We start from the raw sequence: 25,335 nt of genomic DNA, 5'->3' as shown, positions 1-25,335 counted from the left end.
AAAAATGTTAAGTAGCTTTACTACAAGTCAATGTGTTAACCCTTAAATGCATGACCTTGACAAAGGTTTATTCAAATTTGAATTTTGACATGCTTGCAAGTCAAAAATGCGTGATGCATATATATACGTTACTATGCATTTAAGGGTTAACACTGACTTTTTAGTAACGTTAACGTAACTTACTTCCCACATATATGTATATTTTCCTCTTTAAGCCGGCACGGATGAAAAAAAAAGTAAGTTACGCCCACGCCACTGAATATGTCAGGGTACAAAACATTGGCTATTTTCGATATTAAGTTTACTATAATAGGAATTTTCTAGCCTTTGCAATATAAGATTAGAATCACAATTTTGATATAAAAAGTTCTTTTAAATTATTATGGTGATCAAAGCATAATTTTATTATTAATTGTGAAAGGAAATAATCAGGTAAGTTTAAAGAGGTAAATATTCAAACAGATCACTATACATATACTGAAAAATCACAAAATCTTCGTGTCGATATAAAATATGCTGCAAGAAAAACAGAAAGATAAACCTAAAATCTAGTTCACAGTAGTCTAGCATGATATGAAAAGGATTGACATCTTCAAAGATCGACATTCTAACTTCTACTTTAGAGGATTTTACATGAATCAACGAATAATTATTCACCAAATCTGATCGTTTAGAAAGTTCAGAAACACAATCCACGTAAATAATTGGTCTATTACCTTAACTAAGTGGCTAGGTGTAGACTACTTGGGCATGAACTTGTTGGCGGGCGGCGGCGGCGGCTGCGCGTACATGTTGTAGTAGGACGCGGGGGGCGCCGGCGCGGGTGCCCCGGGCGGCGGCACGCTGTAGTTGCCGGCCCCCGCGCCCGCGCCCGCGCCCGCGCCGCCGAACCCTCCGCCGGTAGAACCGCCTGGGAACGAAACAGACATGTATTGCCTAAACTGTACTTGTTAACTTTAAATGGTATTTTTTTCAAATCATCTAAAATATTTTTAAATGAAAGGAAAAGCAGGACTCGAACCCGCGACCTCTGGCTTTGCCGGGGCCTTTGGCTTTATCATCTAAAATGTCAATAAAAGTTTTCTCGAGTCCTAATAGTTTTCCGATGCTATTTTATGGCCGCTGTACACATATGGCCAACGGTTCCACCAACCCCCTTGGCCAAGCGTGTAGAGGGCTACTTGGCCGTAAGTTGGCAGTTGGCGCTTGCGCTTGCCGGCCAACCGATTGGTGTCGGTTTTTTGTCCACACATCAAAGGATCTTGGCGCCAATGGCCAACTGCGTTTACACGTTGGCGCTTCATTCAGTTGATCGTCAGCCGTCAGAGAGGACAGTAGTGAAATATTTACGAAAATAATAAGTTTATCTATGCCAATAATAGTGTAGATTTTAGGAAATAAAATAACCTTGCAAATGTTTAATGTATTTCCTAAAAAAGATAAATGTTCTTATCAGAGTATTCAAAAAATTGTTAATATTGCAAATAATTTAATTTCACTACGGGGTTATTATTTGTTAATCAAATTTTTCTGACAACGTCTATGACCTAGAATTTCCTAGACTTTTCCATTCTACGTCCATCTTTCATAAAGAGCCAATGCCAAGTGATTGGTTCGCCAATGTGTAAACAGCGGCTCTTATCTTGGCCAAGGGGTTTCACAAAGGGTTGGTGGTAGACATGTGTAAGTAATGCGAGTAATATCACAAATGTGATATCACTTGAACACGTAATATGGCATTACGTATCACTCCGAGAAATCCACCATCACCTCAAGCATTACGTATCACCCGAACGCAAATGTCGGGAACTACTAAAACAGTGCGCGTAATGTTTACTGCCCCATGTGAAAACTGTAATGGTGTAACAACTGAGATGTTTGAAAGCATCACTTATTTCACTTATTACTTTCTTATTTCTTATCCCGCTCTCGCGCTCACACGCGCCGCACTAAGCGCTCGGTCGCTCTCATTCTAACCATCAAAATATCATACGATGGTTTCGGCTATTTCCGGAAGAGTTCGGAACGCGCCACTCAGCCGAACGCGGTCGCGGTCGCGTTTACGTAGTTGCAAATTTCGCTTGCGAATATGATTTTATAACAGTCCAAAAGATTTAAAACTGTAATGCGTCCCCATAGAGCTTATTTTATTATTATCATTTCTTATAATCATTTTGTGGATGCGGGTAAACAGAGTAATTTTGTCTGTGAAATTGGGCGCGCCGAAAACAAAACATAATTATTATTATTATTGTTGTGAAATGTTTAGTTGACTTTCGCGGCTAATAATTTATCTAGATGTACATTACGTATATGTGTGGTAGTGGTATCGTATGATCCAGTAAGTATAAGTAACCATTTGCAAATTTTATAAAATATACATAATTCACGTAGCGGTGACAAAAAGCAACATGTAATACTGGGGACGCTATTGCACAACACCCTGCATTTTATGATTAAGCACTGAGACTTAGCACAGGTTGTTCCTTGGGTGGCCCTGAGTAGATAAAGATCGGGAGGCATCGAGAGCCCCCCTTAATTTAGGAGGGAAGAGGGGGGGAAGGCTGGCGCCGCCGCGCTTCCTTTGAAACCATATTTCTCTAAAACTATACAAAATAGGGCATGCGATATATCATTTTCGGATAAATGAAGGACGAGGAATTCATTTTTGGAACAAAAAAATGTATTTTAGAACAAAAATACAAAATAAAATGGGAAAATCTGAAAACGAGATTTTTTTTTATACATATTATTGCACATTTTATGAAAACTGTAATGGTTTTTTCTAAATAAAAAATATTATTTAATAGCTAATTTTATCAAGTTTTAGAAAATGTATAATTTGTTATAGAAATATATTATAGGATGAGTGATAAAAAATAATTTACATCGCCCGATAGGGTGATTTGAATGCTCATTTCAATAAGTTTTGTCAATGATTTCAGGTATAATCACTATTTTTAACACACGAAAGCCGTAATCATTGTAGTTTATGGCTATTTTAGTGATTAATGTACTTAAAATAAAAAAAAATACAAAATTTTTAAAAAATATTAAAAATGTGATAATTTTTTTTAACATTATCCTATTTTGTTCTTTCTACACAATATATATCTAAAAGCAATAAATATCAATAAAAAGCCACATTTATACAGTTTATAAAAATATATAGTTTGTTATATAAATATATTACGAAACGCGAGATAAAAAATAATGAAAATGAAAATTTTAATGTACGGGTCAGCTTGCATTATTCGATGAGGTGAGGTAAAGGTACTACCCGCTATGCAGTGGAGTTCGTCTAGTAATACAGAAATATACTTATTCTAATAACGTTTACACATGTAGGTATATCACGACCCAGTACAGAAAATTGTAAAAGTCCTATAATATAGTTTATTTTGATTGTAAAATTAAATTGCATGTGACTTATATTGCAAAAAAAATGTCTTAATCACGTTCTCCTCTCCTAAAGCAGTTCTGCATGCATAGGCTTGAAGATTTTTTAGTTTACTAGCAGAATTTAGTTACTTCCTTTGGGCCCCCTTAAATCGGTTTTACCCATTCATAAAAGATAAAATAAAAATCGTCATATTCTTCCTTTCAGTATCAATGATAGTTAGTTATTGCGCAATAGTGCCATAAAAAATAAACTAGATTCGTATTAGCATTAAATATTAATGATTTTTGAACTAAGACATTGCTTTTGTACAAAGGAGAACCTCAAAAAATGGTCTGACTAGACGAAAACATGTGTATCGGGGCTACTACTCAAGGCTCTCAAAAAGTGTAGCTATTTTGAGTTATTCAAATAAAACAACATGAATAGTCTGAATTTAATTATGTATATATCACAACATCCACTGCATAAGCACATCAGCTCCGAACATTTAATTTAAAAAGTCTTTTTTTACGGTTGCACCTTACGCGGCACTGTTTTTTATTACACCTGCATCCGACAATTTCGAGGCATGTTTCTGCAGCAACAGGCAACGTTGCGGGAAAGTAGGCTCCCAAATCCCAATTGTTACAGACTTTCGTCCAGCCACAAGTAGCAAATAATGGCAAATTTTGAATTGGGTTTAGTTGACCCCATAAATGGACACCTTGATATACCTATAACCCTTACAAAAATGGTGCAAGGCAGCTTTTGTCGGTGAAATGCTGTTAATTTGGCGGTCTTTTTTGGTTAATAACTATTTTCGGCACTCGTTAACCAAAGTACAGGACGCAGATCTGGAATAATAAATATGTCAAGTAAGAATTATCCATAAATTATGCAAATCATATAGATAACTACTATTTCACAAGATGTATTAGGATCAGATGTATATATCTGACCTATCATATCAATCGATCATTTCATGTAATATAAATAGTTAAATTCAGACTATATAGAAGTATGTTGTTTAATTTGAATTACTCTAAATAACTACACTTTTTGAGAGCTTTGAGTACCTTTACCTCACCTCATCGAATCATACAAGCTGACCCGTACTGTACATCAAGATCGCCCTGCCACGTCACTTTCATTATTTTTTATCTCGCGTTTCGTAATATATTTATATAACAAACTATATATTTTTATAAACTACATAAATGTGGCTTTTCATTCATATTTATTGCTTTTAGATATATATTGTATAGAAAGAACAAAATAGGGTAATGTTATAAAAGAAGTTATCACATTTTTTTTTTTTAATTTTTTAATTTTTTTTATTTTAAGTACATTAATCACTAAAATAGCCATAAAATACAATTATTACGGCTTTCGTGTGTTAAAAATAGTGATTATACTTGAAATCATTGACAAAACTTATTGAAATGAGCATTCAAATCACCCTATCGGGCGATGTAAATTATTTTTTATCACTCGTCGTATAATATATTTCTATAACAAATTATACATTTTCTAAAACTAGATAAATGTAGCTATTAAATAATATTTTTTATTTAGAAAAAACCATTACAGTTTTCATAAAATGTGCAATAATATGTATAAAAAAAAATCTCGTTTTCAGATTTTCCCATTTTATTTTGTATTTTTGTTCTAAAATACATTTTTTTTGTTCCAAAAATGAATTCCTCGTCCTTCATTTATCCGAAAATGATATATCGCATGCCCTATTTTGTATAGTTTTAGAGAAATATGGTTTTAAAGGAAGCGCGGAGGCGCCAGCCTTCCCCCCCTCCTCCCTCCTAAATTAAGGGGGGCTCTCGATGCCTCCCGATCTTTATCTACTCAGGGCCACCCAATGAACAACTGTGCCAAGTCTCAGTGCTTAATCATAAAATGCAGGGTTCCCATACAAGACATAGCAATAGCGTCCCCAGTATAATGGAACTACGCGCTGATATGAGATGCGTAGCCTTGTTGATATCTGTGATGACTGTGATGGTGCCATCTCGCGCGCTGTTCAAGGTCGGGTAACGTTTCGAGTGATGTATGATGTGACATCTCAGTGAGATGTTACTTTCTCGGAAAAGTGATGTGATATGGCATTACATTTTGAAGCACTGTTTCGCGCATGTCTAGTTGGTGGAACCGTTGGCCATATGTGTACAGCGGCCATTACATTCCGAAAGCCTCTGACGCGTGAACGACGATCGCGCGACCGCTGCCGTCGAGTCGCATCGCATGATAATCCATAGTTCAGTGACGTCGCCCACCTGAGACGCGAAGGTTTGATTTCGTCGCAGCACATCGCCGTCGCATGCCCGTCGTCCGAGCGACACGAGCCACGGCGTGAGACTAAACTACTGACCTATAAACACTAAGGTCCGACCGAGAACGCTATTTTTATCTCGGCCGAGAACGAGACCGAGATTCAATTTGATTCTCGGCCGAGACCGAGAGTTTATAAAACAGTGAAAAACATGCAATTTTTGCAAAAAATGTTTTCATAATCGAAATTCGCCTATTAATCAGGAAACCAAAAGCATGTCGGGCCGTGCTCAGTGGTTCCGTAACTACCCAAACCTACCGCACCCCCCCTTACCTATCTACCGTGGCAAAATAGACTACGTCAGTGACAAACAAGTATACGGCACCATAGCCTATAGAAAAATAAAAAATAAAAACTATAAAGAACCTACCAAAATCACTAAAATCAGGATACCAAAAGGGCGATGTAATCAACGGGTAGCTAAAAACCGGACGCGAGTGCGCAATAAATTCAAAATATCAGTCTCGGCATCACCGAGAATCTCGGCATATTTTGGCCGAGAACCGAGACCGAGATCTCGGCCCGATTTTCGGCCGAGAATGCCGAGACCGAGACCTCGGTGGGACCTTAATAAACACTAACGAGTAACGATACAAAATTTTTAATTTTTCACAAAATTCTCACCTCGTCCTCTACCACCTCCTCTGGGCGCGCCGCGTCCTCTGAACCCATTATCACGATTCCCAAATCCACCGCCATCGCGGTTCCGTAACTCCCTCCATCGCGGTTGCCAAAACCTCCACTGCCGCCGTCGCGGTTACCGAAGCCACCGCTGCCGCCATCGCGGTTACCGAACCCGCCTCCGCTACCGCCATCGCGGTTACCGAACCCGCCTCCGCTACCGCCATCGCGGTTACCGAAGCCGCCGCGATTGCCGTAACCTCCGCTACTGTTGTTATAGCCTCCATTATCGTTACTGGAGTTATTGTCCCATCGTGAGCCTGTGAAAGAATTCACTTTCAGTATGAATGATTTTGATTAACAACAGAGATAAAGAGAGAGAGAGAGAGAAGAAATGGAAAGAAGGCATTTTCTAACAATCTACTTGATGATAAAGCGACTAGGAAAGTCAGAGTCAAAAAAGGCTAGTCAAATAATTTTTATCTGAGATAACTGACCGAATAACATTTCTAATAGTTTTGCTGATTAAATTGTATCTCGTTTTTAATGCATGTTAATTATAAGATGTAATGTTTTGAAAAGAAGTGGCCCGCCGAGTTTCTTGCCGGTCTCATAGTGGATACCCCCCTCAAACTGAGGGGAGACTGAAATCTTCTCGAGGCTGAGGCGTAGGGTTAGAGCCGGCGTAGCTTTATTTGACGTTCATAAGCGCATTGTAATATGCCTACTTGGAAAATAAATATTTCATTTCATTTCATATTATAGTTTTTTTTACCTAGAGTTAAAGATAGCAAAGCTTCAAAGCGCGATTCGATGTCTGATTAATCTCGACCTCCTATCGTCATCACAGTCATCACTGTGACCTACCATACCGGTCACGTCTCTCAGTCAAGATAGAATAAACAACGTAAAGGAGACATACCTCCAGAGCGGTCTCCGAAGCGAGATGCTCCGCGCCCGCCGCCCCTCCGCGGCCCCCGCGACCGCGCGCGCCGTCGCGGCCGCCGCGGCCTCCTCTGTCGTCATCGCGGTCGTTGCGGTAGCGACCACGATCTACAAAGAGGCGTTTGGCATATCATATACCTAACTAAAAGGTTATTTAGTTCGCCTACGTGCTGTAATCTTCTAAACACCACCAAAAAACAGTGAAATCCCACTAAAAATAGTCCATTGCCCACGTCAAAATTACACGATATGAAAATTAAATCTAAAATCGTTTTTTAGCTAGAAAGGTTCGAGAACAAGAGATACACATATCTTACTGTATAAAAAGAACATTTGATTAAAGTAATTGCAGAATCCTTTAAAATAACTGTTAGTAAAGATAATAACCTTCAAAATTTACTAGTAATATGTTTAAATTATATAAAGCCACTTACTGTATTTCCCCTTGAATCCCATCCCACACTGAGCCAGCTCAAGCAGCTTGGGGTTCACCACTTGGTTGGCCTCTTGCAGCACCAACATCAAATCTTTGGCCTGAACAAAACATCAAATTTTCAACATATTGTGTAAATTTGGAAAAATAATCTGATTTGTTCCCAAAGTTGTAAAAATCGTGTACAGTTCAATAAATACTATGGATCATTTCTAAACTGTTAATATTTGTCAGATTCCTACTTAGGACAACAGGGAACGGGGTAATTTACTACGTGTTTTAAATTTTTTTATGATCAATCAAGTCTCTAACATGGTTTTTGACAAGTTATAAAATATGTAAACGTCAAGGAAAATGTATGAAAATGTTGGTTCAAATAACCTTTTGGGAGCGCTATTCACCTTCTCAATATAATTTTTCGTGAAATCCATCTACTACAACGTTATTGAAAACGTCATAAAGTCGTGCTATTACATTTTTTATTGAACATTGACTCTAACGTTAATTTTATTACCTAAATAATGTGATAATGATAATACGGAGCAATTTATTCTCTGACGTTGACATGTAACATTTTAAGAATATTATAAAATATGTATAGATTTTTTTACGCAACTAAATTGAACGACAGAATTGATTTCATAATGTTTACCTTGGCAGAATTATTGGGAGTGAAGAGCGTGTAAGCCGTGCCGGTGTTCTGCGAGCGGCCCGTGCGGCCGATGCGGTGCACATAGTCCTCAGAGTTATTCGGGTAGTCATAGTTTATCACAAACTTCACGTCCTCCACATCTGCACCGGAAATAACCTTCATTACTACACGAAGAGTCGGCATTGGCTTCATTATAGCACAAAACGAAAGCGACAAATAATTGCAGAAGAAAATATTAGGAGGAATAACTTTGTTTAGTAATCTAATATGGGGGGACCTGTTTGACCCTTGTGGTACTCCACATACAAAAATGTTGAAATTTTAAATTGTTTTTCGTATTTAACTCATTTAAAAAATGAAATAGGTTAAAATTATTAAAATGAGAATGTCTTTTATTATATTAGCGCATTACCACTTGATATGTTGAGTGTTTATACTATGTCAACAATATCAAAAGCTTAAGCCTGTACAAAGTTATTCCCCTCAACGTGAAAGTCACAAATATTTACCTTTATCCTCGGCAGCGCGTAGATGCTGGAAATAACTGTATTATGCCCTTCAGTGGTTCCGGAGTGTCGGCCAAGACTCGGTGTGCTGACTAATGATCATGTCCTGCTTAACGTCGTCAGGTGGCGTAGGGCAGGTATTTTACCTCTAAATCTCTCATGACACATAACCAAGCATGTATTGCTCTTACATCATTCCCTGGTGATGGAGTCAACCCCATTTAATTTAATAAAAACAAATAGCCATGTTCAGCTTTCATTTGTAATTTAACTTGTATTACTTTGTTTTATCGAGCTTATTATTAAATGTTCTATGCAATTTGACTCTGTAATCACCCTTCCCTTTTAGAGGCAGCATGCTCTAAACAGTGTGCGCTGACAGCACTAATCTGTCATCATCATTGTAATGATCATCGTTTAAGTCAGCAACACACCCTTAGCCTTTATCTCGACACGCATGCGCCTCTGAAACGAAAACAACATTCGAGAATAATGCCAAGTCAGTCATGGAAATTTCACAATTATATGGGCAAATTCAAATGATAGACAACCATTATCATCTGTTGAACTTATAAGTAATCCTAATGCCCTAATAAATCCTAAGTGAGCAGAATATTGCAGATGAGTTTAACAACCTACAGCTACATCTTTTGATAAGTCACATTAAATAACACTTTTTCTCCTAAATTTTCAGTTGTCTATCATTATTCTTATAAGCCCCATTTAAACCATTGCATTGTCAATGCATGTTCCAATATTCACTGCAATTTATTTCCTAGTTTTATACAACGTTTCCTAAATCCATTCTGATTTTCAATTAAGGGCATACTTTGATCACAACTTCGAGAACAACATTGTCGTTTTCTTTATGATTTGCTGCTTCATTATTTACTATATTTTCTTATTCACTTGTATATTCTAAACTATAATCTTCTTAGATATCTTCAATTTTATCTACATCATTGTGAATATTGGACACAAGTGTCTCGCTTGCAATGGTCCCACGCTACGCCCTGACTCGGTTCTTAGACCACACCCCGGTCACAGAGCGAGGTCGTTTAACGCATCCACTATAAAAAACCTCGCGTCTGTTATTTCAACTTCTGTTTGATGCCTTTGCTTTATAGGTATTTTTGGCGGGAGTATCACCACCGTGAAAATAGTCTTTAGGGAGCGTCATACGAGTTTTGGCGCCAGCACATTTTTTATGCCCTGGTTGGTCGTCATTGGACCTAAACTCCTGAATTTATTTGGATTGTGAACTTAATCTTCTATGTTTTTCCTAGTGAGAATTTTCTAAGCATTGTCAATAGTTGTTCTGTTATTTCTGCAGAAATATAGTCTGGAATTACAATTAGTTTTCCAGAAAACTTGTGGTTTAACGTTTCTTAAAGTCGTGTTAGCACGAATGCTCCGCGCCGTGTTGTAATTTCTTGGAAGGGAAGCTTCTATGACGACATACTTTTAAAGTGACAGATTTTTATATTTAATTATGTTGGCGCCCGAATCATGCTTCCCATTGACATGTGACATTGTTAGGTGGCACAAACATAAGATGATCTACTTCTGGGCAAATACATTTATAAAATTGGTGCATTCAAATCGTGAACGCAGTTTAGACCAGAGCAATGTCAATATTTTAGATTCTTTAGTGGTCACTGATATTTTAATGACCAATGTTCACTTTTAGTGGTTTTAATTTTTCGTCTTTTTTGACGATTTCTGTAGAATCATCGGTAATAATGACAGAAAGCCCTGACCTATTACAAAAGGAAAGTATGTTTCAAATTCTAATTGTAGAACATAAGACATTGTAACGACCTAAGATGAAAAGAATTTTTGGCATGAACACTGTACACATCATTGCAGTGTCATCATTGCTTAAATGCAAGATCACAAAAATAAAGTAAATACAATATATAAAGTGCCAGTAAATACAAACTCATTTCAAACAGGTGTGTTCAGTAACTATTAACATCATATTAAATCTTTTTAACAAGTTTTCAAGATCGATATTTTTCTGTACTTGATACATATTTTTTCTATCCTTTCATTAGTGTTACGGTTTATGTGTCTATTGGTCTACATATTTAATTTTTTATTTATTTTTTAGTATTTTAGCAACAAGTAATTTGTTTCTAAAGTTAGAACATCACCAACTGCATTTAATTTGATTAGTAATTTTGGTGCAGTGCAGACGTTACTAAGACGAATCTGCGACAGATTCAAGCCGATTTTACTTAACGGGTCCAAACCAACGGTTATCCCTATCCGCCGCTCCGAGTCGCTATCGAGACACCCCTATGTCTCACTCACACATGTACAGTGAGCTGCAAAAGTGCATGGCGAATTTATCAATGAATTCATTCATAATTTCTCCATGCAATGCTCGCAGCTCACTGGACATGAAGATCTCCTTCCTATATCTGTACATGAAACCTTACCGAGCCCCCTGGCGGCGACGTCCGTAGCGACGAGCACGCCGCGCGGGTGTTGCCGGAACTGCTGCAGCACGTAGTCGCGGTCCTGCTGGTTCTTGTCGCCGTGGATCGCGAGCGCGCGCCAGCCCGCGCGGTTTATGGACTTGGTTATTTCGTCAACCTATTACCAAAAAATACATTTAAAATAACTTTCAGAGTGGGAAAATAGAGACAATGTTGTCACGCAGCATACGGCCAATAATCTAAACTTGCCTCCAGCACAGTATAATAAAGAGTACTATCGTACAGTATGGCCACTCCTGCTCCCGGTTACCTCACTCACACACAGTTACCGCCTGTCAAGAACGCGACCAGTCGACCTATCATATCTCACTCATACAAGCATGGTACGCGTTCACCTACACGAGCTTAGACTGTGTGTGAAGGAACGCACCTCTTCAATATATTTGATCGCCACTGTCTGAGGTGTGCCTCCAGTGAGGCAGGTGTATTTCGGCCAAGCCACGTTATATGTGCCGTTTGCCACGCGAGTACATTGCTTCGAGACGTTGCTCACTCTGTGTGGATTCATCTAATATTGTACACAGTTATTTCAATGTCCTGACAGATTCAAGGTCTTATAAATATGTTTCTGTTCCTTCTAAAGCATTAAGGTCCTGGACAGATATCAATCATACCTGGTTGACCGTTACATTGGACTCTTGCTGCTTAGTTATCTTACCTTTCTCTTAGTCTCTGCAAAAATGATAGTCTTAGTCTCCTCCTCCGATGAGATCTCAGTAAGCAAAGTAATCAGCTTGTCATTCTTCTCCCATTCCTCGCAGACATCCACGATTTGTAAAATGTTGTGATTGGCAGAGAGCTGAAGGGAGCCGATGTTGATCTGGATGTAGTCATGGAGGAACTCCTCGGCGAGGTTCCGGACTTCTTTGGGCCAGGTTGCGGACCACATCAGAACCTGGGGAAAGAGGATAATTTAGACTAGAGTGTTACTTAATTTAACAGTACCTGAGCGAATGAGCTTTGCTTCTACTTTATTACATCGTGTTTTTTAACCCCGACGCAAAAACGACGGGGTGTTATAAGTTTTACGTGTCTGTCTGTCTGTCTGTCTGTGAGTGTGTGGCATCGTAGCTGCCGAACGGATGAACGGATTTAGTTTTAGTTTTTTTGTCTAAAAGCTGAGTTAGTCGGGAGTGTTCTTAGCCATGTTTCATGAAAATCGGTCCACTATGTCGCGGTCAGGGGTTTTTTCAAAATTTTAATTTTGTGGTTAGGTTAGAGATGATTGATATACCATACAAATCATGAAGGAAAATATCGTGAGGAAACCGGACTAATGCCAATAAGGCCTAGTTACTCTTTGGGTTGGAAGGTCAGATGGCAGTCGCTTTCGTAAAACTAGTGTGCCTAGCCCAAATCATGAGATTCGTTGTTACAGCAGACCCCAGGCTCCCATGAGCTGCGTCAAATGCCGGGATAATGATACCATACAAATAATGTGAAAGAAAAAGGCATGAAATCTCGGAAATACGCTTTTTCCGCGACCTAAGACTAAGCTAGATCGATTTTTCACCACGAAAACCCCCACATAACAAATTTAAGCGACATCGTTAGAGCTGTTTCCGACATCACCGGTAGGTTTTCCACCGGCAGGGCGTGAATGGGCAGAGCGGGGAGGGAATTGAAATCGCCCCCTTTTCCACTAAAAATTGCCATTAATAGCGCGAGCTCGCGCGTGCCTGTGTGTGATTGTAGGTTTCATACGATACTCTATGTCGAAACCAATACGGTACATTTCTACACTAATAAATATCTCAATTCAAGTCTCGCAGATCCTCTTCAATATTTTATTCGAAACTTCACAGGAGGATTTCTAAAGAAATTTGACCCTTCTAAAAGGGGTGCAAAGGGGTAAAGTCAAAAGCTTGAAAATTAGCGCCTCGCCATGTCTCGTCGCCCTCTGCCGGTAGAATACCACCTTCGAGTTAATTTATACTCTAAATAGAAAGCAATACGGTTAATTTTTACACTAACTAATATTTCAATTCACGTCCCGCACATCCACGTCAATCAACTCCTCTCCACGCTAAGCCACTTTTCGTCTCGCTCTGCCGGTGGGAAACTAACATCAGAGTTAATTTATACTTTAAGTCGGAAGCAATACAGTTCATTTTTACACTAACAGATATCTCAATTAAAGTCCCGCACATCCAAGTCAATCTTTACTATTTCCACCAAAGATGCGCTGGGCGAGAATTTAAAATTCGCCATACAAATTTCAATTCCCTCTCCGCTCTGCCCATTCACGCTCTCCCGGTGGAAAACCACCTTTAGATACAAACATCTTAATATAGAAATAGAATAAAAATAAATAACAAAAAGTTGGCAAAATAGTACACATTTTTTTTGGGAAACTCACAGGAAATTATTACAATAACTTACCTGTCTGTCGGTCTGATCTGCTCGATGATCTTTCTGATCTGGGGCTCGAAGCCCATGTCCAACATCCGGTCAGCCTCGTCCAGCACCAAGTATGTACAACGCTTCAGGTTCGTAGTACCTGCAAGATACAATATAAAGTTATATGGACTTTGTAGCCCACAATATACAGAATTTATTTTGATAATGGGTCAGTGAGGTCAGAAACTAAATCCCATGCGAGCATGGTGCTGATTCACAAAAAATAGAAAACTTTTCTTTCATCCATCCTAATATTCTAAATGGGAAAATGTATGTGTCTGTTTGTTTGTCTTTCACGGCAAAACGGAGCGACGAAGCAATGCAGACTGAATGTCCCCTACAAGTTTCAATTGACTTGCAGTATCGTCCATCAAGTTGCTTGCCTGAATGGGTCCACACAGAGCGAGGCAGGTCGCGCGGCAAACGTGTTGTGTAGACGTTTCGTGTACGTGCGTTTTTTTTTTTTTAAATGGGCTTACTCTTGCCCACAGTCTAGCCAAAGGCAAAAATGTGCCTACGATTGAGTGAGCTTGCCCAGAACATGCCTGTTCACCCTTGATTTGAAGGTTGCCAGGTTATATGTGCTCGCAAATATAGCCGCTGGAGGAATTCCACTCCTTGGAAACTTGCCTCGGCCGCGGCACGTCTACATTGGACATTTGCCGCGCTAACACATTACCTCGCGACGTGCATCGCTCTGTGTGGACTGTGAACCCGACTATGAGCATTAAAATGAGCAAAATTTTGTAATATTTCATTTTTTAAAGTGTTATATTTTGTATATTTCACTTACCCTTCTCCAAAAAGTCAATGAGCCTGCCAGGAGTAGCAATGATGATCTCCACCCCTCGCTCCAGGCAGCGCCCCTGAGGCCCCTTCGGAGCCCCACCAAAGATGCACGTGTTACGCACCGCCACACTTTGACCGAAGTCATTGGCGACCTAGAGACAAGACGATGCTGTTAGAAAATAATTTTGCTTGTTTTTTTCCTTTTGGTAGTAAAATAACAGTTCAATTTCACATACTTATTTGATTATTTTTCTCACAATTTAGTTCTTGAATTCTCCAATAGCCTCTCCCATTCTTTTTATTAAATGAAAGGAAAAGAGCTTCACAAATTTGACTTTGTCCCAAACAAATCATCAGATCCTGACTTTGTCAATGGCACCAACAAAAGATTCTGACAAAGGCGTCATCCATATATTACGTCACAGTGTAAGGGGGGGGGGGAGGGGTCATACTAAATGTGACAATCCCTGTTAAAGGGATACAAAAAAGCGTGACATAGGGGGGGGGGAGGGGTCCAAAAACCTGAAATTTAGTGTGACGTAATATGTGGATGATCCCATTAATCAGGAATATCATTCCATTGTTTTTGTTTTTTTTTCTACGAAAACTAAGACACTGGCTATATTGTCAAATCAAACTGTTATTTTAGTATCTTAATATTGGAGCTTAGAAGAGTATAAGTCCTGAAGCAACAACATGAAATATGATGAAAAAGTGACAGTCCTTTTCATAAACATTCAAAACAAAGATTCCTAAATAACTAAAAATAGATTTTCTTGATTAGAATGTTTATTAGTATTTAAAAAACTTGGCCAGTGAACAGTTTGATCTGTTAAGAAATGAAATAAGGAATTGTTTTTTTCTTTATCATTGAGAGGCCATGTTTTTTTTAACAGAAGCAATACACTGGATGAATCTTTATTGATCCAGTGTTGATTGAATGATGCCAGCTGAGTAAATAGTTTTATTTACATGAATAATAGGCACTTAGTCTCTGACAATGAACATATAAAATATTAGAACAATAAAAATGTTTATCTATACATGAAACCTGTCCTTGTGCACAAGTAACTGTTCTTACACTGCTGGCATCAGATCCCCAAACATGATTGATGGATTAAATATAATTTGGTGTACAAATAAAGCTAACTAAATGGTGAAGTTACTAATCAATCCTAATGCACTAGAAATACATAAAAGGTGAAAAAATGCTGAAAAACTAAATACACAAAGGTTACGTTCAGAAACCTGACCTAGCTTCAGATAATTTCTAATTTAGAAAAAATACTTTAGAAAAAAATTGTTTCTTGTAGGTACTAATTGCCAAAATTTAGAGGTTTTCGAACATAGCCTGCCTGCTAAAGCTACTTATTAATATTTTGAAAGTTTACAATTCTTGTGTCCGTGTTGGGATCATCCATTTCTGCTGGTATCCCGTTCATCGCAACTAGAGTCTGGAGTTGCGTAAAAACAAAAGAATTTATTACAAAAATTTATACTCAATTTAACAAATTGGATTTTTTGTTTTTAAAATGTGGCAGGTTTACAAGTGAAAAGGCAGGCTTAGTCAAACCTAGCTCATGACACAAACATAAATGGAAAAAACTATCGTTTACCTGTTGAATTTGTTGAGCAAGCTCTCTAGTGGGAGCCAATACTAAGACAATGGGGCCATCATCTCGCAGCAGCCTCGGTTGATTAATGATATGCACAATCGCAGGTAAGATGTAGGCTAGCGTCTTCCCCGAGCCCGTTTGAGCGATACCGACTAAATCTCTTCCCGATAAAGCGATCGGCCAGCCTTGGGCTTGAATAGGAGTCGGACTGGGGAATCCCTGCTTTAAAATCTCTTTCATAGCATAGTCAGGGAAGCCACCCTCTTCGAAAAACATGCTAGGGTTCGGCACATCGCGGCCTTTTACGGTAATTTGATGCTGGCTCCGGTACGCCTCGACCTCGGCCGGCGTGCGGCGAGCGACGCTGTCGCAAGGAACGTAGAAGTTTTTTTGGAACGGAATCAACTCGACCGTGTCCCAGCGGATTTTACGCAGATTGCCCCCGGGTTGATCGTTTTTAAAGTTGCTACGGTAGTCGTCGCGTCCTCCGCCGCGACCGCCGCCGAAGCCGCCACCGCGACCGCCGCCGCGGCCGCCGCCCCTGCCGCCGCCGTCGCGGCCGCCGAACCTGCTGCCGCCGCGGTCGTCCGACCTGTCGCCGCTGCGAGGCCCGCCCCGGCCGCCGCCACGGCCCCCACCACGGCCTCCGCCACGACCACCCCCGCGCCTGTCGTCATACCTGGACCGAAATTGCTCATTAGAAACGGTAAACTGTGACGCGAAAGGAAAGTTTGATGCGAGCGTCTACTTACATTTTGCTGTAGATACCGAGGAATCTTCTTCAATAAAACACTAAAAACAGATTAGCTTATTTCACGATGGCTTACACTCTATTATCAGAAAATTAAATGAAAAATTGAGCTAAATTGGCGAAAAAGAAAAGCTAGCTTCAAAGCCGTTTGAAGCCGGTCGCCATATTGAATTGAATAGTAATTATTTTTTTTCTATGACTTGACGTTAACAATCGCTGTACTATTCTAATATGAAAACCGGGATTAAAGCTTCAAAACAAATAAAAGAAAAATTGTATAAAAAAATACACATCAGAAGAAATATAATACTTATGTTTATAATAGTACGGTTGTTTTGTTATTTTCTTAGTTTCACTGGCAGAACAAGAATTCCATTGCCATTCTGTATTGTCTATGATTTTTTTAGCGGGAAAATCAAACAATAGGTAATTCGTTCGTTCTATTAATTTCATTAATTATCGTGATTAACTGTTAAATATGATTTGTTTGCAATTAAAGTTACATGAAATCTAAAAAATATTACTGCCACTAACCATGTCAAATTACTTATTGATCAAACATGCCATGCCCACAAGCGCTCTCTCGCCTAGTTACATTCGCGCGTCATCATGGATGCATCTATCCCAGTTTTCGAAAAGCCCCACCCTCGTCTAAGTGTCCTAGACTGGACGAGGAACATCCAAAGACTGCAGAACGAGGCTAGAGTGCGACGTTTCGAGTCCTACGAGTTGCGGAACCGGGCCAACCAGTTGAGGAATGAAACCTCGGTCACTACGCGATGGGATAACTACGTCAATAATGAACTGTTGAGGGATAGGTAAGTAAAGTATTTACAGTCAGAATTCAATTAATTAATTTAACTACACTTGTACAATTTAACAAAGTTATACATATACTAACTTTCGCCCGCGGCTTCGCTCGCGTTATGGCCGCTGTACACACATGGCCAACAGTTCCACCAACCCCCTTGGCCATGTGTGTAGAGGGCTACTTGGCCGTAAGTTGGCAGTTGGCGCTTGCGCTTGCCGGCCAACCGATTCGTGTCGGTTTTTTGTCCACACATCAAAGGATCTTGGCGCCAATGGCCAACTGCGTTTACACGTTGGCGCTTCATTCAGTTGGTCGTCAGCCGTCAGAGAGGACAGTAGTGATATATTTACGAAAATAATAAGTTTATCTATGCCAATAATAGTGTAGATTTTAGGAAATAAAATAACCTTGCAAATGTTTAATGTATTTCCTAAAAAAGATAAATGTTCTTATCAGAATATTCAAAAAATTGTTAATATTGCAAATAATTTAATTTTACTACGGGGTTATTATTTTTTAATATTTTTTTTCTGACAACGTCTATTGGCCCCTGTACACACATGGCCAACGGTTCCACCAGCCCTTTGTGAAACCCCTTGGCCAAGATAAGAGCCGCTGTTTACACATTGGCGAACCAATCACTTGGCATTGGCTCTTCATGAAAGATGGACGTGTAATGAAAAAATCTAGGAAATTCTTGGTCATAGACGTTGTCAGAAAAAAAATATTAAAAAATAATAACCCCGTAGTAAAATTAAATTATTTGCAATATTAACAATTTTTTGAATATTCTGATAAGAACATTTATCTTTTTTAGGAAATACATTAAACATTTGCAAGGTTATTTTATTTCCTAAAATCTACACTATTATTGGCATAGATAAACTTATTATTTTCGTAAATATATCACTACTGTCCTCTCTGACGGCTGACGACCAACTGAATGAAGCGCCAACGTGTAAACGCAGTTGGCCATTGGCGCCAAGATCCTTTGATGTGTGGACAAAAAACCGACACGAATCGGTTGGCCGGCAAGCGCAAGCGCCAACTGCCAACTTACGGCCAAGTAGCCCTCTACACACATGGCCAAGGGGGTTGGTGGAACTGTTGGCCATGTGTGTACAGCGGCCATATGACCAAGAATTTCCTAGATTTTTTCATTCCACGTCCATCTTTCATGAAGAGCCAATGCCAAGTGATTGGTTCGCCAATGTGTAAACAGCGGCTCTTATCTTGGCCAAGGGGTTTCACAAAGGGCTGGTGGAACCGTTGGCCATGTGTGTACAGGGGCCATTAGAAAGAGACAAAAAGTAGCCTATGTCACTCTCCATCCTCCATCCCTTCAACTATCTCCACATAAAAAATAACGTTCATTCGTCGCTCCGTTTTGCCCTGAAAGACGGAGAAACAAACAGACACACACACTTTCCCATTTATAATATTAGTATTGATTGATACCTAATACAGTCCTACATTGTAAGGTCCATTCGAGTAATTCCAAATAGCTCCAAACAAACAACTTTTTAGCTTACTATCAGACGATTCGTCTGCCATACATAATTACATACCCCCTAAATACCTACACCTAAAGTTATACATACATTTATCCTTAAGGCACTGGTCCCAACGCGAGCTAGTAAGCTATGAGCTATTATAAAAACGAACAAAACGGCGATATTGATAGCTCACCGCTGGGCGAGTAACTATAAACATCGCCGTGTCTCTTTTATTTACGCGGGAGTGTTATCTTCTGTTCGTTTTTATGGTTTTTATAGCCGATAGCTCATAGTTTACTAGCTCGCGGTGGGACAAGTGCCTAAGAGGTAAGAGTGGGATGTCTTCCAGTTAACCTATACAAGACCTATACTGGCTAATCTGGCTATACTATTATCTTCACCACTCGCCATAGATAAACCTTTTTTTCTAGAATATTCCTCGTAGACTCGTTCCGTGAGAAGCAGCGTTTCACGAGCGAGATGGTGCGCGACGAAATCCGCGCTCTGCGTGAGGAGAAGAACGCCACGGAGCTACATCTGGAGTCCCTGCAGGTCCCGCTGATGGTGTCCTCGCAGTGCTTGTCGAATAGGGACCAGAGGGTGCCGCCGGAGCTTACCAGGGACCAGTTAGGGGAGGAACTTAATAAGGTAAGTATATTAGCTAGCTATCAGAGATAGAAAGATATCTGATGAAAGTGTGAAAAAGAAGAAAATATTCAAGAAAAAAAAACAAGGGACACTTTTATCAACTCTTTGATGAATTTTATTACCGATACCGGGTTTAAAGATTACCTGTATACCGGTTTTGAAAATTACCATAAACCATTATTACCAGAAAATAATCAAAAACGTGGATACAAACTGGTAAATAAACAAACTGGTACAATTTCCAGGAACTGCACATAATCGAGAACAGCAAGCGCACCCTGACAGACGTTTGTCATATGGGGTGGGAAAAGCTAAATGAACTAAACAACGTCCTGTGCCGTTTAGAACGAGAAATCAAGAATAAAGAGGAAACACTAGATTTGGAGAACCATGTCAAACATTTAGATAGAAACAGTTCTGATATATCATTTAAGTTGGAGCCCACTAGAATACCGGCTGAGTAAGTATTAGTATTCGTAGATACCGATATTACCGATGAAACTGTTATATTACCGATATCACAGATGAAACCGGTATGTTTACCGGTATTTGAGTTGATACCGCTATTTCATTCCAAAACATTTATTCTTGATCTATTTATTACCGGTATGTACCGGTGTTCGAAGTGAAACCGGAGGAAATGTTGTACTTAAATTAAAAAATTAATCATGATTTCGCAGGTCAATGACAGAAGAGAGTTACGTGAATTGCATAGAGAACACAATTCAAATAGCCGAGCAGTTGATGGCAGAGTCAAAAGCTCTACGAGCAACCATGTTTAAAAGCAGAGAACAGGCGCACAATCAGATGTACGCTCAGGTCAGTTAATCTTCTCAAACAAATGGATCTACGCAACAACAGTATAGCACCGGTAAATGCTTCATCGTGCTTTACCTTAGTGTGGGTGTCGGACTGTCGGTACATGAAAACCATTTTTGATTCTAGCAACCAATAGTGGCAATAGTTTTACAGGCACTGTAAACATTTCACGTAATGTTTCTATTATCTTTAACACCGGCAATTGCATTAATTTGTGTGATGAGCACAGATATTTGTTCCTGAGTCATGGATGTTTTCTATGTATATGTATATCGTTGTCTGAGTACCCACAAAATAAGCCTCTTGAGCTTACCGTGGGACTCAGTCAATCTGTGTAAAAATGTCCTATAATATTTATTTAAGATCTTTACTTTACCGTCTCCAACATTTATTTTTCTTTAGGTAAGCCGTGCAATGTAAGTGAATTTAATTACCTTAAACTAACGAGTGTAACTATTCTCATACATTCATTCTAGTCCCAAGAAGTGGAGATGATAATGCGTAGACGCGTTTACGACCAGCAGAGAGCAAGAAATGAAATGGAATGGCAGAAATACAAGGTAAACAAGTTTGAAATTCACACATTGGTAAAAATTTAATCTATAAACTTGGACATTTTACTTTTAACTTTTCCTTTTTATGACTATGTCCAGCTGGAAAGCAACTTAGCAAAATTGGACCGTGAGATTGAGTCCCTCCGCGCTGCCGTGGCAGATAAAATCAATCCTACCAAGCTGGTAGAGACGAGACTGGAGATGAGATTAAAGAGACCCGTGTTAGAGAGAGTTCAGGTAATTTCTTGGTTATGAGAAAACTATGAGTTGTTATCATAAATTAGCATGTGGTTTTTCATTAGAAAAGGGTCTATAATTTAAGTATGTTAGTAAACGCACCTTTTTTTATCAGAATTTATATGGATATCTGACATAAACGTCTTTATTCAATTCTACTCAAAACATAAATTCACTTCATGATGGAAAGCCACATCCACATACAGTGTATTCGTTTACGACTAATTCTTATATCGGCACCGGTAGTTATTCCATGCCTACACAAATACCGGTATCCGATACCGGTACCGAAAATAATGCAAAGTCGAAAAACGCGTTTCAAATAAGTCGAATTTCTAGGATATCCCCATGCGTGGGCTGACGGAGGAGTATGAACGAGTCCACATGAGTTACAATATGTTGGAGAAAAAATTGGAAGATGCTCTGTAAGTACTGTCCTAGTCCTACCAATACAATACCTTATCATAATGTCATCTTAAAGTAAATCTATATGTTAGTTATGTAAACCATCAATCAAGTTATTATACTCGTACTAAGTAATAACATTTTCATAACGTCGACTGTTTAAAACTTTACTTTATACCGGTACCGGTACGGTGCCATTTAAATTAATTTATCTAGCTATACCGGTTAATTTTTCTTTTGACACAAAAATTGTGTTACGATTTAATGTCTTTACTCAGAACAACATACCACGGTATGTACAATCACCACCAACGCGTAACCAAGGATTTGCAGTACAAGAACCAAGCTTTAGAGACGGATCGGCGTCTCATCGAGATACGGAAACCGATCCATGGCCCTGATGAAACGGAATTCAAGAGGAATGTTGGCTATTGTCGTATGAGCGATGAGTTAGTACCGGAATAACCGGTATACTGTTACCGGTAGTGTGTTGGTATGAATGTGTAGAGGTAGGTAGGTACCATGATATTGATGAACACTTTTATGTTATTTCGTTCTTCGCTGTTTTATGTCTGATGTTGTACATGTCCGTACATGTTATGTAATCGTCATGAATAAATGTTTTTTTATCTTTATATTCATATTAGGTACTATAAGAATAAAATTATTTAAAAGAAAATAAACTTGTTAACATTGGTTAACAACTTTTTTCCCTTATCTTTAATATACTAGGTTATTAATTAGATTAAGCTAGAATTAGAATATTGTTTTATTTAAGCTCAAATTGAGTTACTTTATATTTTTCATATTTTCTTCTGAATACCGGTAATTTTCTTTTCATACACAAAACCGTTAAAACCTATATAATTTAGTATTTGAAAAGTATTCAAAAATATTATAAAAGCAAAAAAAATATCAAACTGGTAACATTAATACATGTGCAATGTACTGTCAATTACCTAAATTAAAATATAATAGGTATTTATTACACAAACAAAGAACTGTAAGTTTTTCTCCGTTAAATAACCGAGCCTTTACTTGTCATATCGTAAATTCTTCAACAACATTAATCGGATTGGTACTGATATTACATATATACAGAGTGTTCAATTCCACCAGCACCAGTGTTCAATAGAATTAAAGATTATTTAGTAATAAGAACACTTAGAAAATAGATATGCATTTATTAAAAAATAATATAACAAGCGATGTGCAATAATGTACTTATTAATCTTATTATGATGATCTACATAACGCATTTCGAACAATCAATTTTAACATTGTTATAATATTTAGGCCGTTTTGCGCTCTTTTTATCTGGCATAAATATTACACTTCTACACAATAGGTACGCTTATTTCATTTTCAGCAATGAAATGAAATGTAATATGTACGCCAGATTTTAAGTAGTGATTTTATAATACTGAGCACCTTAACATAATTATTGTTAACATACTTCATTGTGACAAGATTTATATCTAAATATATTATATTTGAGACAAATAGTACTTACACGTAAAAACTGCACTAAAAGTATTTAAAAAATACAATTATATTCCAAATTATACACTATATAAATTATACATTTCTGAGGTGTTTATAAGTTGGAATGAGAGTAGTAATTAAAATACCACAAAACGTGGTATAATAGCGTACATCGTTACTACAATTAAATGCATGATAAATACCAGGAATTTAGACATTTTTTTTCAGTTTTATTTCCTAAATGTCATCTAATAATACAAAGCTTATAAAAAAAAGAAAATACACATATAATTTTCGACACGTAAGCACTCAACTTAGGAGTTGGCAGTATCGGAACTTTGGTTTTAGAATATTGCTTTGGTAATCGCTAAATATATGTAAAGGCACATGATCTATGTACTTTGCGTATCTTACAAATGTAGCTTAGTTAAGTGAACTTGAAGGATATCTGAATAATATTGTTGAGAAATACTCGAGTTATCGATAAAATACAACAATTAGTCGGTCGAAGTATTTTACAGATGGCGATAATTTACCTGTCAGTATAACAAATATGTAGGTAGTATTATGGCCCCTGTACACATATGGCCAACGGTTTCACCAACCCCCTTGGCCAAGCGTGTAGAGGGCTACTTGGCCGTAAGTTGGCAGTTGGCGCTTGCGCTTGCCGGCCAACCGATTGGTGTCGGTTTTTTGTCCACACATCAAAGGATCTTGGCGCCAATGGCCAACTGCGTTTACACGTTGGCGCTTCATTCAGTTGATCGTCAGCCGTCAGATAGGACAGTAGTGAAATATTTACGAAAATAATAAGTTTATCTATGCCAATAATAGTGTAGATTTTAGGAAATAAAATAACCTTGCAAATGTTTAATGTATTTCCTAAGAAAGATAAATGTTCTTATCAGAATATTCAAAAAAATGTTAATATTTCAAATAATTTAATTTTACTACGGGGTTATTATTTTTTAATCAAATTTTTCTGACAACGTCTATGACCTAGAATTTCCTAGACTTTTCCATTCCACTTCCATCTTTCATGAAGAGCCAATGCCAAGTGACTGGTTCGCAAATGTGTAAACAGCGGCTCTTATCTTGGCCAAGGGGTTTCACAAAGGGCTGGTGGAACCGTTGGCCATATGTGTACAGCGGCCATTAAATACTTATTTTAAAAACACCTTCTGCAAAAAACTTTGACGATTGCCAACCCCTTTAAAAACAAATTATCGTATGTAACTATTCTTTATGTGTTATAACACTAACCAATACCGGTATACTGGTAATTGTATTACCGGTATTTTTAAAACGATTAAATTGTCATAATAGTGCAAATGAACGTAGTGCTTTAATATTTAATGTATTATAATATTTATAATAATTAACAACTAAACGCTTACTTGGGTAAATCAACTTTTAGACTGATATACTATTTTTCAAATGGGGTAGGTGTCATTACTAGATATTCAATTAAAAACGTGAATTTATGATACCTCTAAATACCCAAAGTGAAAATAAAAATTATTATTCTAAAAGTTGGTTCACTTCTCACTTACCAGTTTTAAGTAATAACTTTAACCATGGAACATTTGGTGCTCGTGTCAACATTATAATTATAACGAATAATATTATTTTGATATGTTAGACTATTTTATGTTTAATTAATATTTAAGTTGCGACGTCAATAAATGCATTGTATACTGTGCTTAGTTGAGAACACAGACCAACCCCTATAGACATCTATTACAAGACGACTCGCGGTGGCCAGCCTTCCTAGTATTTGCACTGATATAAGCGCGGGCGCTCGCCGTGCCCGATCAGTATCGACCAAGTAACAGACCCGAAAGCAGCGCGTGTTTTTCGCACAAAAAAATTGGAAAAGGGTATTTTGATGCCTTAAAGATGTCCACCTGTAGTGTGAAATGGTGTGGAAAGGTAAC

General features: G+C 38.2%; 3 protein-coding genes across 3 annotated transcripts; 2 read left to right on the top strand and 1 right to left on the bottom strand.

The window, feature by feature from the left end:
* Window positions 1–772: 772 nt before the first annotated feature.
* On the bottom strand, window positions 773–17,121 carry LOC125231682 (ATP-dependent RNA helicase dbp2-like). Its single transcript, XM_048137199.1, is given in 11 exon segments — window positions 773–910; window positions 6,351–6,667; window positions 7,270–7,400; window positions 7,727–7,826; window positions 8,378–8,517; window positions 11,328–11,484; window positions 12,046–12,282; window positions 13,766–13,887; window positions 14,581–14,728; window positions 16,193–16,871; window positions 16,945–17,121. Coding segments are annotated over 10 exon segments (1,983 nt in total). The 5' UTR covers window positions 16,947–17,121; the 3' UTR covers window positions 773–910; window positions 6,351–6,400.
* Window positions 17,122–17,328: 207 nt separating this feature from the next.
* Window positions 17,329–20,118, top strand: LOC125231943 (tektin-2-like). The gene is made up of 3 exons (XM_048137551.1): window positions 17,329–17,761; window positions 19,682–19,898; window positions 20,086–20,118. The coding sequence occupies exons 1-3, from the start codon at window positions 17,553–17,555 to the stop codon at window positions 20,116–20,118; spliced, it is 459 nt and encodes a 152-aa protein (XP_047993508.1). The 5' UTR covers window positions 17,329–17,552.
* A 48-nt stretch (window positions 20,119–20,166) lies between these two features.
* On the top strand, window positions 20,167–22,498 carry LOC125231552 (tektin-B1-like). The gene is made up of 6 exons (XM_048137010.1): window positions 20,167–20,358; window positions 20,579–20,717; window positions 21,194–21,277; window positions 21,371–21,508; window positions 21,848–21,933; window positions 22,192–22,498. Exons 1-6 carry the CDS (start codon window positions 20,195–20,197, stop codon window positions 22,376–22,378), a joined length of 798 nt encoding a protein of 265 aa, XP_047992967.1. The 5' UTR covers window positions 20,167–20,194; the 3' UTR covers window positions 22,379–22,498.
* The last annotated feature ends 2,837 nt before the right edge of the window (window positions 22,499–25,335 follow it).

The sequence above is a fragment of the Leguminivora glycinivorella genome, chromosome 12 (assembly GCF_023078275.1).
Source record: "Leguminivora glycinivorella isolate SPB_JAAS2020 chromosome 12, LegGlyc_1.1, whole genome shotgun sequence".
NCBI lineage: Eukaryota > Metazoa > Arthropoda > Insecta > Lepidoptera > Tortricidae > Leguminivora > Leguminivora glycinivorella.
Note: the sequence above shows the minus strand (reverse complement) of the source record. Positions and strands in the feature narration are given on the sequence as shown.